Genomic DNA, 17818 nt, shown 5'->3' with positions numbered 1-17818 from the left:
TGTTTGTATTTTGCTGTTTCTTATTGACAATTTGTAAAATTGTATATGTGCAATTGATCAATAAACAAAACGTAGTCCACTCACGCTTTAACACTGCGGGACATCTTGAAACAAACGTAATCTACAATGCACTAAGTAACCACTAACGTGATTCACAGGCCTTCCACCAGAGGTTGCTGTTTCCCCACTCGCTGGCTCTCTGTCTCCGCAGTGCTGCCCGTCTACGAGGAGTGCGTTTGATTGTTGCAGGGCTCAATGGCGGACAGAGCAGGATAGTCGCGTTAGCACCGAGGACAATAACATCTCGACAGAGTGAATACCCGGCGTGACCCGGTCCGCTGCTGGGTGCAACGTGTGTAACGGGCTCTCTCGTGCACTAACGTTTAGTACAAAGTCGCCGCAGCTGTTTTCCGCTCGTCTTCTAGCGTTCTTGAGTTCCCATCCCAAGCGGAGAAGTTACACTGTTCATGGTGACTCGGTAGCTTGCGAGCAAACCATGGAGGTCTCATTAGAACTGATAGGAAAGCGTCTGCTTTTGCTCCTCGACGACGGCAGGTCTGCGAACGGATCCGAGCCAGAGCAGGCTGCATGGCTCCGGGGAACGGTGCGGGCAGTGAGTGTCATCGGCCTGCAAGTCCCGGAGGTTAGCGGAGCAGAGGCGACAACAACAACCACCGCTGCTGCAGGGCTGACGGTCAGTGTTTACATACGAGAGAAGCCTTTCTGCGTGGATACACACATTCCAATGGATACGTAGCTCGTATACCACCTCTTAAGTAGGCCTTTAACCCAATTAAACTCATTTTTAACCGTCAACGGTGGTACGTGTGTTGGCAGTTAACGTACGCTCGTGCATAGATTAGCAAGCTAACGTTACAAGTTGCGGGCAGTGAGGCGAAGCTAAACTCGAGGCCGGGGATTTTCTGGCCTTGGCTTTGTTCGCTTTTTTTTGTAGCTCGTTAACGAATGACATTTAGCTCTGCCAGTAGTACGTGTAGCCTCGTAGTGTTACGCTTTAAAGCAACAGATAACCACACGAACATATATTGACACAAACTGTTTTTTTCCCATCGTTAGCTAACGTTAGTTTAGTTAAAGGCCTAACAAGTTCATGTGAGGGTGAACAAGGACTTTACTGTGGGGGTTCAGGTTATTAAATGTTCAGTGTAACGCACCTTTGTGTCATCTAATGGAATCTTAAATGCATTAAATTAATCTTCACGAGCTGCTTAAGTAACATTTAGCAGAGTTGATACACTGCAGAGAGACATTTGGGTGAGATTTGTAGAGATTTGGGGTGTTGGTGAGTGACTTCGTAGATAAAATGGACTCTTTTACAACAGAATATTACAATAGCAAGCAATTGCAAAGTAACTTTACTAATAATGTTTGATTCATTTAATATGAAAACTAAGAGATTCAAGGGATAAAATGTACATATAATAAAAATGGGATTTTTCGAAACATAGGTTTATTGGATTTAAAATAACCTAGTTTGAAATAATGTAGAGTGACATTTACATTAAATCTAATTTGTCCAGTTTGTTCTTTTGTATGATTATGAAGAAAAGATGACTATAATGATTACAGATGGTTCTTTGAGTTGTTGCAGACGTAGCCTTTTTATTTGTTCAAGTTGACTCAAATGGAATACTTAAACTTTTCTCTCTGTAAAGTAAGAAGGTGCACCTGTTGAGAAACTAAACTCTCTCTCTCTCTCTTCTGAGGTGTGCAATAACCTTAAATAGACATTTACTGGAGAAATGAGATCCGCCGATGAAATAAACATTAATAGGACTGGGGCTGAGATATAAAAACATTTCTGTGAGAACATTTTTTTTCTGCCCTGCTGTTATTTTAAACATTGACAAGACAGTCAATACAATCATTGTTCGATCTTTGAGTTACAGAGACAAAGGGGAGGTTATCGTGTTAGTCTCCTTCTTCCAAAACTTATTTTCACTATAAAAACAAAAGAAAACCAGGACCAGTGGGCCGACACACCTGTTCAGTGAGTTTGAGATTAATCAGATTACCTTACTGTGTACAGAATGGATCACCAGGGTTGTGAAGGAGGGAAAAAAAGACGTGTATTCTTCTTAAATTGAGTTCTCACATTCCCACGACTCTACAGACGTGTGCATCGATCTCAACCACTCAGACCAGAAGACAGTTTTGTGATGTTACACAAGTTTGATGAATAACCAGCATGACAACTGGAATGTGGAGGAAAAAACATACAAAATCAGTAAATGCTAAAAAATGTGAAGATGTTTTGTTGGGAGACTCGATTCAGTGGTCTGTGAAGAAGATGTCAGTGCACATTCTCTTGGCAGGAAGCTTTAACACAGCTCAGCTCAGTGTAGCGCTGTGCAAAATGACCCCAATTCATACCTCAGTATTTTAGGCTGAATGGCAACAAACTACCTGTGTCCTCAGCAAAGTGGGCGTCAGTTGTAAGTCAAAGACACATGAGGTCACACAGTGATTCAAATCAAATGCAAATACAAGGTTTCCTCCCTGTTTGAAAATATACAGCTGCAAAATATTTAAAGAAAATAAATACAAAACCGATATTGAATTATATTAATAGGCAGACATAATAGAGTATGGTTATAGGTTTCCCTCTCCTAACAAAACACACAGCTGGGCAAATCACAATTAAAATGTGAAACGGAACGAAAACAACAGCAGGCCCACCCTCTTTCAAAATATACAATTTACACAGAAAAAACGTGCGATATTTTGGAGCTCCTCCCTGGCCGCTTGTCATCACTACTCGCCCGGGTTGTTGGAAAAGCCGGGGCACCACCGCTTAGTCATTTTGAAAGTGCAACAGGCAATGGTATGACCTTTATCACTCACTTTGACCAGTGGTGCAACTTCATCACTCAGCAACTTCATCACTCAGTCAGTCAGTTACTCAGTGACGGCACACAGGCTGGCGATGGGGCAGAGAGATGCGAGTGACATTCAACGAAGGTCCGAAAGCTGGAATCAAACCCGAAACATTTCAATTAATGTGGCACCACTAAGCTCACAAGGGGCTCCAGCAGAAGGACTTTTTCTCACATGCCACAGCAAATTATCAAGACAAAATGTCAGTATACATTATATATAATGCCGTAAATGAAAACAACAAAACTCAAATTTAACCAGCAGGTCCAGATGCACGTAAAAGTACACTGAAGAGTAAAACAGCCTGCATGACGATGTCATGAAATCCAAAACAAATGTCTGAATTTCTGACCAAGGAGAAGCTCTTTAAACAATGAAAGCGTTTACTGCAGTGTAGACTTTGGCTGTTCACAATGTTGATATCTGGCATATATTGTAATTAAATATTGACCCTGGAAGCTCAAAATGTAAATGTCCATTTATTGGTTAACTTTTACTCCTCCTTTCCTACTCCATCCCTAACAAAATGGCAATCTCCGATCACCAACTACTTCCAGTGCTCAGCCAGAGGCATTCATCGATTGTGTCATTTGTTAGGACCAGGGACCAGTTATTAGTCGTGTCTCACTACCGGTGCTCACAACAAGTGTTGAGATCATTATCTTCTTCACACGAGTACCTGCAAGCTCAGCAGCTGGGTTGATATTATCTGTGCGAATCTTCTTCTTCTTCTTCTTCTTCCACTACTACTACTACCAAAGCCAGTGGGTAGTTGGCGAGTCCATTGCATAGACGGTGTCAATCAATACCACCCCCCCCCCCCCCCCTCTCGGACTGATAAAAGCCCAGTCTGTCTCTCACAGCTTGCTCTGTTAAATAAAGTAGCGGTTGTCAATAGCTTAGATACTTCTGTGGTGTTTTTATTTCACTCAAGGAGCCCACCAAATAATCCACCTCTGCTGTGGACTTACAGGAGGTGACATGATGTCTTCAGTGAGGGGGAAGAAAGTCAATAGTACAATCAGACATGAGAATACGTTTACTCTGACTTTTTGCAGTCGTTCATTTAGATTTTGAAACCTGGGCTAAGAGGTGTCATTGTTCAGTTTTGGTTATTGTATGAAATACAATGCAGGAAGTGAAGTTTGAGGAACAGATCACGGGGCTAAGATGTATCTGATGCCACAGCGCTGCTCAGAGGTTTGTAATGATCACAGACAGAATGGCCAATGGGATTCTGCATTACAGAAGGTGAACCAGATTCAACTTTTTTGCCAGACAACCCTGCATTGTTTTGCCTCTTCTGGCACCCCAGCTGCAACGATGAACTGGCTCCATTCAAATGAATGAGAGGGCTGTGTTTTCCTCACAGGGGTACTGTCATGTGAATGCGTCCCAAACTCACAACTGCTCTACGGGGCTTCTCAGTGGCAAGCACTGCCAATACGTTTGTGGTTGTTATTTGCATATCGCAGGCATCAGGCATCAGCTAAAGTAGACTTATGGTCTGTGTTTCATAGCATCACCTGAATGTTTCTCTTTTTTAAAGGCTGTGTCTTCCATTTTAAGCCAATTAATCATCAACTTTTTCCTTTAAACCAAAGTAGCTAGATAACTGATGATTGACAGGCTCCTCCTGGGATCCTTCCAGGTGGTCTGTTCATGGGAGACACTTTCTAGTTCTGTGCAAAATGAAAATGTGTTATCCAACTCTAGCTTTAACAGTAAACGGGCTCCTCTGACTGGCATTAAATGTCATCATCATTGTACCAGTGACATACAAACCTGCTGTAGATGTAGCCAGATTCTGTCATGCAAACACAATGGCATAAAGAACACAGACTCTTTTAAACTCAGTATATTAGTAGAGTGCATTATCGCGGTTCTAAATGATCTCTTAGCGGGGTTGCTGATTCACACAGGCATTGAGTTGCTGGTTGAAAGTCTCCAATGAGCTCTTGGCCGCTGAAGAGACTGTTTGACAGATGGTAGCTTGCCAGTCCACTTACAGTATCTCTGTTTTTGTTATGTTACTTGCACATATTTCCACTGTTTTCATTGTATTCTGCATTTGAAATGAATTAGATTTGCCATAGTTGCAATTACTACAGTCCTCATGTTTATGTTCTGCTTCTCTCTGTTTCTCCAACTGCAGGTATTTGTGGAGTTTGAGAACGCTCTGCAGCGCTGCTCCTGGGTGCAGGTGTTCGACAAGGGGGTGAAAGCCGTGCTGGTGGAAGACTCTATTGTTTGGGCCAGTCGAAGTGACGGGAGTACCGGGACCGCTGGAGCTCCGGCATCGTCCCCGGCCTGGCCCGCTCTGGTGAGTCTAGCCTTGAAACGATCGGAATAAGCTTCAGGACACGGACCACCAAATAGACTCAATAGATTTGTACACCTGTGGCACAGGTTAGATATATATACATATCTATAGCGTGTACATGTAATCACGGGAGACGACACATGTAATCTGATATCTTACCTAAACCCCGATATAGGCTACCGATGCCTTTCACTGCCCAGGCCCAGCCTCCCCACTCAGGCTTTTCAGAAATCCAGAGTCTCACTCCAGTTCAGCCTCCAGCTTGAGTGCTTGTCTCTGACTTGTTTGGGCCCGATGCAGATGGACGTTTGGCTGTGCTTGTGCTCTAGTTTATGTCTGAAGTCAGTTACTGTGTTCTTGTGGGTATCATGACTGGAAACACAGGAAGCAGATAGGACTCACTGTAACATCACTAAAAAGTTCAAGGCATGAAGCGCTTCGGTGTAAACGTAGCCGATATGCTTTGAATTACATTTAGAAAATCCAGTTATCTGCATTGTTTTGAGGTGTAGGAACGTACGGTTCCTGTTGAATTGAATACAAATATCAAGTATTTTCCTACAGAGTGAAATCATTTAGTGTTGTTCACTCCTTCCTCAGGCCTACCGCTCCTTGGTGGACAGAGCGGGTTTAGGATCGATGGTTCCTGTGGAGTATTTTGGAAACAAGAATTTTGAGTTCCTACCTGATAACAAAACTGTCCAGAGGTTTGAGGTATGTACTTATGTAATACAGTATGTTCAACTTTTTCTTACTAGTGTTAAGTACTAGAACTATTAGTTTATAAATCAGTTTGTTGACAAATAAAACATTGTTATTTAGGATATTAATCAAAACGTACCAAAAACATCTCAGCATCTCAGATTCCCTTTCTATTTTCTGTTTCATATTATTAAAAATGGAATACATTTGTGTTTTTTTTTATTTGAATTATCAGACAGAATAAACAATTTATTGGACAGGACATTTATTACTTTTAGCCATTTAAAGAAATCCAGCATCCACTGTTTCAGCGCTGGTGTTTTTTTTGTAACATTCTGGTGTGGAGTTTCACGTTGTTGCTGTGCCACTGTCATATCTCGGTGTGGTTCGTGTCCTTGTGCAGGTTGATAAAGACATAAGACACCCGCTGCTGCTGGAGCAGCCCTCAGTGCAGGCGGCCATCTCCAGCTGGCGTACTGACTTTGAGCTGCAGGAGATCTTCAGGAAGGGTAAGACTCAACCTTCACCAAGTCTGATGTTGTTTTCATTTACTAACCTCCATGTGGTGCCTTAACAATGTTTCACATATGTGTTTCTGGTTTTGGGATTAATGTTCATTAGAACATGCAAAGATAGCTAATTATTGTATTAGCGTGATAACAGATAATCAGCTATGAGTATAACGGCCATCTAATGCTGCAGTAGCAACTTGCTAGATTGAGGGACTTTAATGCTTTTATATTTTTCTGTCTTGTGTTATTGTTGACTTGTTTTGTGAGGTGTTTCATTTAAATCTGACAGAATGTAACTCTGCTGTTCCCCCTGTTCCTGCCCTCAGGTTCATACACTATTCAAGGACGCAGGGTTCGCGTGTACCAGCCAGAGTTTGAGGAGTGCTGGGCTTCAGGGCTGGTCTCACAGCACGACCCCATCTCACACATCATGGAGATTACAATAGATAAGGTGAAAAAAAGTCTTATGTTACAAGTCGAATTGGGACGCAAATTGTATCGGATACTTGGGAATCTAAATATCAAAACAATTAGAAACTCTTGATGACATGGAGAGATTTAGATGGAACTTCAGTCCCATGTCACTTTCAGACCGGATAGGTCTGATTGAAATGACTGTGTTGCCTCACTTCCTATACCCATTAGCTACCATATAGTCCCGCAGTTTTGGTGTGAAAGGATGCTGCTCAAATACCTCCTTCTGTTTTTTGTGCTGTAGGGCGAAAATCAGACGGTAGATCCTCGCGTGATACATGTCATGCTGGCAGAAGAGGTAAGGCTGTCATGTTATCTATCTATACTCCATACGTGGTTGCACTGAATTGTACATTTTACTTTGTATTACTGCGTAGTATATTTGGTTAAAGCCGTTGAAGCATTTTCAGCTTTAGACGGACCTCTTTTTGTAAATATGTGTTAACAGAATTACTTCTTGCACTACCCTTTCTAGCTTGGTAAGAATGGGCGGCGAAGGAAGGACAGTGAGACAATGAAGGGTGACAGTGGACGCAGACGTAGGACGGCCTCCGAAGGCGACGATGACTTGAACTTGAAACGTTTCAAAGGAGCAGGAGATGCGGGAGCCGATGGGCAAAACTGTGGCGACTCCAGCAAACTGCCAGTGGAAGGGATGGGGATCTGGGGAGGAGACTCTGCAGAAAGAGTCAGCAGCACAACCAAAAACGGAAGCTCCTCAGAAGGAACCTTTGCTCAGGGCAGAGTGTCGTCCCCAAACACCAACTCCTCACTCCAGATGGACCAATCCAGCGCTGCTCCTCGTCATCCGGCCCATGTCAAAGAAAATGGGCGTTCTCTCTCCACACAAGGAGCAGCAGATTCCACCACTGCAGTTACTCACACCCCCACCCCTCCCCCCCTCAAACCAGCCCCCTCTCCCTTCTCCACCACATCGTTCCCCTCACTCGGCCAGATGCCGAGCCTGGTCCCTGGCGCTCCGGCCCCCAAGGCCTCCCCATCCCCCCAGCCAGACCGAGAGGAGGCCTCCCAATCAGCCTATTCCAAAACAGCTGCTCTCGTTTCCCCGGGGCCCGTCACCATTTCTTGGTCACATGACAGTGGCCCTAGTGTGGCCCTTTCTGCGTCTGTGGGTTTTAGTCCTAAAGCCCCCGCCTGGGGAAGCCAGACTGAGGTAAGACGATCCGTATGGTCAGTACCATATGTTGCCTTTGTAAGTTGTCACGGTGTTGTTTCTGTTATTAATATAATGTTATTGTACCACATTGTTTTGTTTCCCAGGGCTCCAAAACGGCATCAGGCTTTTGTTTGCCCACTGCTTCTGTATTTGGAGATGTTACCTCACAGACCAACGGCGCTCCGACCACTACGACTGCCTCCCAGGACGCTCCCCGGCCCTTTGGCTTCGGCTTCGGCGGCGCGAAGAACGAGACTCAATCCCAACAAGACCAAAATTTGTTTTTCCAGTGCATGACCCAGAATTCTGGATCCAGCCCAAGCCTAGCTGCTGGTCCGACCCAGTCCAAGGACACCAATTACTTCACCGCAGTGTCTGACAGCTTGAGTAAAGAGCCCCCAAGCCTTTTCAAGTCCGCAACCTCTACTGAAGGGCTGAAAAAGCCTGAGCAGCCCAAAGTGCCTGAGACCCATTCATCTGGAAATGGTGTGCTCAACAAATCCTCATTGGCCTTCCAGGGCATGGGTGGCTCTGCAGGAGGAAGAGGTTCTGGTCTAAGTATTGGTGGTCTGACTGGGGCTGCTGGAGCTCCTCTAAGTACTTCTAAGAAGAGCAGTAATAATGGGACTTCTGTGGGGGGCTTAGGGCTGCAATCTGGTTTTAATACCTCAGATAGCCACCAGAACCTTTTCCTGCAGGCCTCCAAAGAGCCTGCTAATCCATTTCTGGCATATGGGGACAAAACCTCCCACACATCCTTTGCTGGCCTCACTGGGGCTGAGCCACAGACCCTCGGTCCTGCCTCAGACAGCAAGCCAAACCTTTTCACCATGGCAGAGCCACCGAAGGGGATTCTGTCTTCCTCTTTCCCAGTACTCTCAGCAGCTGCTTCACCCAGCTCTTCCTCCTCTCCAGCACCGACCTCATCACAGAGGCCGCAGAGTGAAGGGACTGTGACAAAGGAGGAGCTGGAGGCTGGGGAGATGCCTACATCCACCTCAGGCTGCCCCATGTTTGGAAGCACTGGCCCCGGGGGAATGGAGGAGGTTCCCGTGTCCTTTGACCAGAGCCAGTCTCAGAAGTTTAGCCTGGAGGAAAGAGGCCAATCGTCAAAGCGTGACTCTGACTCCAGCAGCAACAGCGACCTGTCAGACCTGAGTGACAATGAAGAGGGCCCCGAGAAAGGCCAGATCCCAGGAGGACCACTTCACCCTGCCAAGGATGTGGCAATGTTGCAGAAAACTAAAATCCAAGGGGCTGCTAAAAGCCGTCCACGTAACAAGCCTTTCAAAGGTAAGTCTTGTCCCCTCTTTGTCGTTTGTGGTGACGAGTTGAGCAATATAATTAACACTAATTTGTCTCCTCCAGTGGGCCAGTCGGTACTAAAAGACCAGAGCAAAGTGCGTCGTCTGAAGCAGTCTGGTGAGTCCTTTCTCCAGGATGGCTCCTGCATCAACGTGGCCCCTCACTTGCACAAGTGCCGCGAGTGCCGCCTGGAGCGCTACCGTAAATATCGCACCACAGGCGAAGATAGTGACGACGATCACGACCCAAATGTGTCCTGTCGGTTCTTCCACTTCAGAAGGTACACGTGCTGCTCAATGTCTTGCTTTGTGTGTTTGAGCTTCATAGAGGAAGTTATAGAGAGCTATCAGAACAGAGCAATGATGTGTTACTGAATTAACCTTTTTTTTTTTTTTTACCCACGACCAGGTTGGCTTTCACTCGTAAAGCTGTACTGCGTGTGGAGGGCTTCCTGAGTCCTCAGCAGAGCGATTCCATGGCCATGGGTCTGTGGCTACCTGCACCAGCTGTCCTAGAGGGCCTGGACCTCGATACCTCCAAGTACATCCTGGCCAATGTGGGAGACCAGTTCTGTCAGTTGGTCATGTCTGAAAAGGAGGCCATGATGATGGTGGAACCTCACCGTGAGTACAAAGACGTGATTTTATTCACTATCTTGCCCTACATTTGTGCTCATCACTCACTGTCAAAAGTGTCTACTGTTTATATAATCCTGTGGGTTTTTTTTTGGTCTGTCCTTCAGAGAAAGTGGCGTGGAAACGTGCCGTGCGAGGCGTCAGAGAAATGTGTGACGTGTGTGAGACCACCCTGTTCAACATTCACTGGGTGTGTCGCAAGTGTGGCTTTGGAGTGTGTCTGGACTGCTATCGGCTCCGCAGGAACCGGCCAAGGGAGGGTGAGTCCAGTTGTTACCAGTTCACAACAGTGTTAACCTAACTTGTTTATTTCATTTCATTTAAATGATACAAAGAAGTGATGATGGCGTTATTGCTTTGTGAGAGGTTGAGTGTTATTATGGTTGTTGTGTTCTTTGTCTCAGATGTCGATGAAGGTCCAGAGGACGAGGTTTTCTCTTGGTTGAAGTGTGCCAAAGGTCAACCTCATGAGCCACAGAGCCTTATGCCGACGCAGATTATACCTGGGACAGGTAACGTGTACATGATGCTTACATCATCAATCTATCAATCCCCACCTCACCGGCATCAAGTCATTAGATATGATCTTGTATTGGTAGAGTGAGAGTTGTAATGATTCGTTTGATTGCCTTTCTCCTTTAGCTCTTTACAACATAGGTGACATGGTGCACTCAGCGAGAGGCAAGTGGGGTATTAAGGCCAATTGTCCCTGTACCAGTCGACACACTAAGCCTCTAGTACGCCCCAGTGCCCCCAATGGGATTTCACAGGTACTGTCATATTTTGTTTTTGTTCTGCATTGTGAAAAGTGTTAAATTTGAAGGCTCTGATGTCTGGTTGTGCTCGTCTCAGCAGTCTACAACAGGTAGTAGTGGAATCCTCGCAGGTGCAGCTCCTGGTATCGGCACCACCCCAAAACCAGAGGGAGAAACTTCAGCCATCAAAACAGAAACTACGCAAACAGCAGCGCCATCAGACAGTGGGGGAGGAGAAAGCGTGAGCGGTGTCAGCAACTCAACCAGTGGTACGTCCTCCCCCTGTAACCTCACCCAGTCCTCCGCCAAGGAGTCCCGCTCATCAGGAGAGGGCAACAGCTCGGCTCTGCACTGGCTGGCAGACTTGGCCACACAGAAGGCCAAGGATGACACCAAGGGTAAGTAGGAAAGAGGAAATGCTGAGTCAGTGTAATCTGAGTGCATGAAAAAAAAAAGTCAAGTTACATCACCGTCCTCTCGCCATCTCCTTCCAGAATCCGGTTCACTTCGCTCAATGATGAGTCGAGACAGCCGGCCTCCCTTTGGCCTGGACTCACTCAGTGTCCTGTCAAAGCCTTCTGCTTCCAGTCCTAAGCTATTCAACAGTCTGTTACTGGGCTCCAGCATGGCCCAATCCAAACCGGAGGGGTCCAGTCTCCGGGATCTGCTCAACTCTGGACCGGGCAAACTCCCCCAGGGGCCCGGAGAGAGCGGGGTGCCATTCCCCTCTGTCTTTACCTCAGCAGGGGTACGTAGAAAGCTCATGTTTTTTTATAGTTAGTTTTTTTCTTTACCTAAAGTACAAATACATAGCTGGGTAATAAAACATGTACTTTGTTTCTGTCAGAGTGACAAGCTGAAGAGCAGCCTCCCAAACTTCCTGGACCACATCATCGCCTCAGTGGTGGAGACCAAGAAGGCAGAAGGCCGTCGGACCGGGGCGTCCGAGGGAGGCGAGCTCGGTGTTCTGGGCGGCCGCAAAGACGGAGTAATGGGCCTCAGTGTTTTGGAACCACATACCTCACACTCCTGGCTCTGTGACGGACGACTCCTCTGCCTACAGGATCCCAGCAACAGCAACAACTGGAAGATCTTCAGAGAGTGCTGGAAGCAGGGACAAGTAAGAACAGAGGCCTCTGTGGCAGCCACATGATGGAGCTGAACAAGAAAGATTGAGACTCAACTGTCATCTGTCTAATCTCTTCTCGTTTGTGTCCAGCCCGTGTTGGTGTCAGGGATACATAAACGCCTGAAAGGGGATTTGTGGCGGCCCGATGCCTTCAGTAGGGAGTTTGGAGACCAGGATGTAGACCTGGTCAACTGTAGAAACTGTGCCATCATCTCTGATGTGAAGGTGCGAGACTTCTGGGACGGCTTCGAGATCATCTCCAGTGAGTGCACACACTATTTTTATATAATTCTTCTTATCTGTTGTTGGATTGATGAATTGATGCGTGTGGCACTGTGTTATTTTAGCTAGAGTTTCTTTTAAGAAGTTTCAGCTAAAGTGTTTTTCTGTGAATGCAGAGCGACTGCAAGACAGCGAGGGCCAGCCCATGGTGTTGAAACTAAAGGATTGGCCTCCGGGGGAAGACTTCAGGGACATGATGCCCACACGGTGAGGGACCCAGAAATATGTTGCCTGTGTTGTTACCTTACATAAGCTTGTTAAAATATGAAATGAAAAATAATACATTTTTTTTAACCAGACTGCTTTAACTTTATTTTTGTGAAATAATTAATTATTTTTACGAAACACATTTGTGAATCTCATTTGTGTTGTTTTATTCTTTCATACTTTTTCCAGGTTTGACGATCTGATGGATAACCTCCCTTTGCCCGAGTACACAAAAAGAGACGGTCGTTTAAACCTCGCTGCCCGTCTGCCCAACTTCTTCGTGCGTCCTGACCTTGGACCCAAGATGTACAACGCCTATGGTGAGAAGATCGGCTCAGTCCCTCTCAACTCCGTTAGATCTCTTGTTTCTTTCTCCCCCTTCCTCTATTATATATATACTATATACTGTATCCTCTTCTCTCTCTCTCTCTCTCTCTCTCTCTCTCTCTCTCTCTCTCTCTCTCTCTCTCTCTCTCTCTCTCTCTCTCTCTCTCGCTCTCTCTCGCTCTCTCTCGCTCTCTCTCGCTCTCACCCCCTCAATGCCTTTCTTTCCCTCAGGCTTAACCTCGTCTGAAGACAGGAAAGTGGGAACCACTAATCTCCATCTGGATGTCTCTGATGCCGTCAACGTCATGGTCTATGTTGGTATCCCTCAAATAGAGGGAGACCCAGGGCAAGGTCAGTGGAGTTAAGCACTTTGTCCCCCTCTCTTTGTCTTGTTCTGTTCTGCATTACATGTCAATGTTTTGTTTCTCCATACCAAATCCAAAACACTGAAAAGACCCTTCATAGGGTCTCTCTCATTTACATTATGGCAACATTTCTCTTTCTCAGAGGCAGATATCAATGGACGCAAAGGTCTGTAGACTTTCACTTGTATCACTTCAGTAGCATGCCCTTCTTTTTGACTAACTCCCCTTCTTCACTGCTCCATCCCATCCTTCTGTTATTATCTGTGCTGTCGGGGCCAGAGCACTGGGACCCATCTGTTGGTTTCTACTGTGGCATGTTTTGTACATTTCTATGTAAAAGCTTTATTAACAACTTCAATGAATAACGGACGGCAATTACCTTTCTGTTGTTGCTCTTTAGAGATCCTGAGTTTCCTCTTCTTTGTAGATTTCAGGGTTGGGTGAAACATTGTGTACTTCTGTGGTCCAGCTAATAAAGCATCAGAAAATCCACAAATTTACATTAAGTTCACAAAGAATTTCATGTAATTTATGGAATTATCTTTGCTTTTGATGAGCTGTGCTCCGGTCCTTACCTGGTGGGAGAAAAGCTTCATTGAAGAGCATCTAGAGTTAGCATCCCTTCACACAGTGACACGAGCAACCACCCACAAGTATGACCATGTCATACAAAGAGTCATTTGTGACTGACCAGATAATAATAAATGCAATACACACACACACACACACACACACACACACACACACACACACACACACACACACACACACACACACACACACACACACACACATTGTTAATGTTACCTAGCTAAATGCATACACATGGTTAGGTAGCAAAGAGAAACCGCTGTGAGCAGGTGAAAGGCAAAAACCGTTATCATCTTTCTGAATAACTCATAAATACACACTTTAAATGAGGGGTCGGTATATTTCAGGCAGTAGAGTGAGCTGCTCCGTATGATTAACCTGACGCTGTGGATGTGAACATGATGTCAGTAAATGTCTGTCCTTTTCTTTGCCCCAGTGGTTCTCAACTGGTCCAGCCACATGATCCACATTTGTCTTAAGTCACAATGCAGACATCATTGGAAATGTGAACCATTTGAATCAGCTTCTTAAAATGACTAATTTACAGTTCTTCCATGCACTGGAAACATTAGTCCTGTTGGCATTTTATATTTTGCCAAATGCTGCGTTAACGGCTTGTGATGTTTGCGTCACGTCAGCCACACGATGCAGCTGTAAACAGTAATTTTAGAGAACAATCTTGCAGGTCACTTATAATGGACCTGCAACCTAATACTGAGTCATGAGCCACCAGTTGTGAACTACAGCTCTTTGCCATTTGATCAAACAGTATGACGGATGTACATCAATTAATTTGTTTAAGAATTACGCTGTGAAGAATGAGAAATGCAGATTAGCTTGATGGTACCAGTCACTGAGGCATGATACGTTTAGTCATCAGACTGGAATGAATTCAACGGAGTAGTCTTCAACTCTCTTGAAACATCAGCAATCACAGCTCCAAACCTAATTAACAAAAACAATTGTTATCATAAAAACATGGCTGATGATCCTCTGGTGCCCTGTATGTGTGTGTGTGTTTGTGTGTGTGTGTGTGTGTGTGTGTGTGTATATATGTGTGTGTGTGTGTTGTTTACGTTTGGTTCTTTAGAGGTCATGACCACTATTGAGGAGGGTGATGTGGATGAAATGACAAAGAGGCGGGTGTACGAGGCGAAGGAGAAACCTGGAGCTCTCTGGCACATCTACGCTGCCAAGGACGCTGAGAAGATCAGAGAACTTCTCCGCAAGGTCAGCAGCCGGAAGATTTCGGTCTCTTTTCTGCCCAACCTGCTTTATCTTAAGACTACATTCAGTCTATAAATCTGTTCATCTGAATCCCCGGTTTTCCCTCCACTACATCCTCATTTATGATACCAAGATGTCATCAGCTGGTTAGCAACAACAACCGAAGCTAAACGTGTGTGGTTGTGATTAATCGTGGATTATCTGTGTCAAGGTGGGAGAGGAGCAGGGTCAAGAGAATCCTCCAGACCACGACCCCATTCACGACCAGAGCTGGTACCTGGACCAGGTGCTCCGCCGCAGGCTGTATGAAGAATATGGCGTGCAGGGATGGGCCATTGTACAGTTCTTAGGAGATGCTGTGTTTATCCCCGCTGGAGCTCCACACCAGGTCAGACATTTAGGAAGCTTGCTATTGATATCCTTCAGAGGATTCAAGACGCATAATTATCTTGTTTCATTAATGTATTTGTTAATTGTCTGCTCTTCCCCTTCAGGTTCACAACCTGTACAGCTGTATCAAGGTGGCAGAGGACTTTGTGTCTCCTGAGCATGTAAAGCACTGTTTCAGACTGACCCAGGAGTTCAGACACCTGTCCACGACTCACACAAACCACGAAGACAAGCTACAGGTCCGTGTGCTTTTCTCTCATGTCGTTTTTCACTGTCCAACTTGAATGCATTCAACTAGCTAGAGATTCATTCAGACTAGGTTTATGAGTTGCTTAGAGTGATTTAATAAAAAATGAAAAGAAGCCCTAGTCAGTGTGAGGCATTGTTGTTTCCTTGCCATTGTTTTAACAGACTTTTCCTGTCCTTTTTTTCCTCAGGTGAAGAACATCATCTATCATGCAGTGAAGGACGCTGTTGGGACAATGAAGGCCCATGAACCTAAACTAGCACGCCCGTAGTTCCTCACTTACTGTAATCCCAAAATAACCAGCCTCTGACAACCACTCCACGACGCACACACACACACACAATATACATTAAATACCTACACACACAAGTACAGGCTGCAGGCTGCAGAGTACAAAGATAGAGTGTAAGTTATTTTGGGGCAGTGGAGGTCTGGGTTTTGGGGAAAGAGAACATTTGATTTGGGGAGGGATTAGACGGGGGAGGGGCTAATCAGCGCTTTGATGAAGGAAGTCCTTTATCGCTGTTACACAGTTCGCTCAGACTTGTCTAGTTGTTTTCCAATTATTATTTCTTTTTTTGGATTAACTCTGTATTTAAGGTCAGTGTGTTTGTTCTGTTGTTTTCATTGTAAATGTAAGATGTGAGAGTTAAGGAGGTAAACGCTGACTTGCCTCTGGAGCAGAGGTTCAGCTTCCATGTAAGTGACTGACAAAATGCAAGTTCTGGGCTAACTTTCCTATTTTCCTGACGTTGATATTATTTTTCTTAAATAGGAGCGAGGTTAACCTGTGTTTGTAGACATTTTCTGTTGTTGCAGTTTTTAAACAGCTGATTGCTTCTGCCCTCTGTGGCTGTAATGGATTTGTGAAGCAGCCAGTGAGGGGAAGCAGACCAAAGTTTTGTATTTTTAGTTTTTTTATTTCACTTTTAGAGTAAGAAGTCTTTTCTTTTTATACACCACAAGGCAATGATCAGGAGGACTTCAGAGAGGGCAGGTTTCATTTTTTATTTTTTTTGGTCACCTATCTTTGTCTCATGGGCTGAACGAACTGCAGACTTCCAACAACATTGTTCAAGAATCACAATTGCAGCTGAATAGAACTACTGGCCATTAACATTGTATCAATATATATATATATATATATATATATATATATATATATATATATTGATCTTAGCAGTCTGTCTGATTTTTCACATTAAAGTTTACCAAAACTACGGGTTGTCCACGGTTTGTTTATTACCCACAACACCTCAACAAGGGTCTCTATAAAATATGTATTAAAATGTCTGAATCAGGGCTGAAACTAAGTTATTTTTGTCATCAATTCATCTTTTTGATAAAGTTAAAAAAATAAAACGTTTACAATAATAAAACAAAGAAAAGCAGCAAAAAAAACATCTGCAAACAAATGTTTAGAATGTCTTAATAAACAATCAAACATTTAAATAGGTGGCAATTTATTGACATATCTATTAATAAATTGTTTCAGTACAAGTCTGAATGTCTGTCTTATATAAATGTAACGTCCTGTGTGTACATTGAGGCAAAACAGTGGAATTAAAACTTCCAGGTCCATCATGTGATGCCATGGGGCCCAAAAAGATGTTTCATGGGAACGAACCGCTCACTGCCTCCAACACTGTGTCCACTTCGCTTTAGATGCACATGCTTGGCATACGGGAGAAGTTTCAGTTAATTGCAATCTGCAACTTCACCACTATGTGCGGCCCAATCCTACACACTGAACACCTAATACACTAGATTTTTACCGATGCTACATGCTCTGATATCTGTCCTGTGTACCCAGCTTTAACTGCTTGTAGCTGAATTACTAAGTAGATCACAGAAAATGGGGCAAGGGAGACTTGAGTGTGCTGTACATGACCAAGAAGGATAAAAGCATGAAACCAACAAAGACCTATACGTTTATATTACAAACAAGATCTTGCTATGTTTCCTGTTCTTTAATACTAGTCACTGTTGTGAAGCACCTGGCGTCTTCTATAAATGACCACTTATTAATTGAGCTCATTGGATCATGTGTGTCACTCTTAGTGCACCATTTATCGGCCTGGCCCTTTAAGAGCCCGTCTCTCCAGCAGTGAGACAGAGCAGCTTGGAGAGACTGCAGCACATCCTCAGCTGCTGCTAGCCCACCTGACAGCACCGCGGAGCGGATAGGCAGCATCGGGCCAGCCAGCCTCCCGGTTCACATCGCAATACACACCACGTTCCTGGAGGGGAATGGGGGGGGCACCTAGCCCGC

General features: G+C 44.8%; 1 protein-coding gene across 2 annotated transcripts; it reads left to right on the top strand.

Moving 5' to 3' along the window:
* Nucleotides 1-263: 263 nt before the first annotated feature.
* On the top strand, nucleotides 264-16752 carry kdm3b (lysine (K)-specific demethylase 3B). Of its 2 annotated transcripts, none has more exons than XM_079167578.1 (25): nucleotides 264-694; nucleotides 5054-5221; nucleotides 5822-5935; nucleotides 6327-6432; nucleotides 6762-6886; nucleotides 7154-7207; nucleotides 7385-8083; nucleotides 8191-9379; nucleotides 9455-9671; nucleotides 9800-10014; nucleotides 10134-10286; nucleotides 10431-10538; nucleotides 10669-10796; nucleotides 10882-11179; nucleotides 11276-11529; nucleotides 11629-11901; nucleotides 12001-12172; nucleotides 12309-12399; nucleotides 12589-12719; nucleotides 12958-13077; nucleotides 13234-13257; nucleotides 14773-14912; nucleotides 15121-15297; nucleotides 15404-15538; nucleotides 15737-16752. In XM_079167578.1, the coding sequence occupies exons 1-25, from the start codon at nucleotides 497-499 to the stop codon at nucleotides 15815-15817; spliced, it is 5370 nt and encodes a 1789-aa protein (XP_079023704.1). In that variant the 5' UTR covers nucleotides 264-496; the 3' UTR covers nucleotides 15818-16752. The 2 variants fall into 2 exon arrangements, with proteins under 2 accessions (XP_079023704.1, XP_079023703.1); XM_079167577.1 differs by having other exon boundaries at nucleotides 10879-11179.
* The last annotated feature ends 1066 nt before the right edge of the window (nucleotides 16753-17818 follow it).

The sequence above is a fragment of the Pholis gunnellus genome (assembly GCF_910591455.1).
Source record: "Pholis gunnellus genome assembly, chromosome: 10".
In the NCBI taxonomy this organism is placed as follows: Eukaryota; Metazoa; Chordata; class Actinopteri; order Perciformes; family Pholidae; genus Pholis; species Pholis gunnellus.
Note: the sequence above shows the minus strand (reverse complement) of the source record. Positions and strands in the feature narration are given on the sequence as shown.

What these genes read in the sequence shown, in the direction of transcription:
- kdm3b (XM_079167577.1), top strand. Translation starts at nt 497, where the DNA reads ATGGAGGTCTCATTAGAACTGATAGGAAAGCGTCTGCTTTTGCTCCTC. An exon ending in CCTGGGGAAGCCAGACTGAG is followed by an intron (nt 8,084 to 8,190) that starts GTAAGACGATCC and finishes TTTGTTTCCCAG; the next exon opens with GGCTCCAAAACGGCATCAGG. An exon ending in AGATATCAATGGACGCAAAG is followed by an intron (nt 13,258 to 14,772) that starts GTCTGTAGACTT and finishes TTGGTTCTTTAG; the next exon opens with AGGTCATGACCACTATTGAG.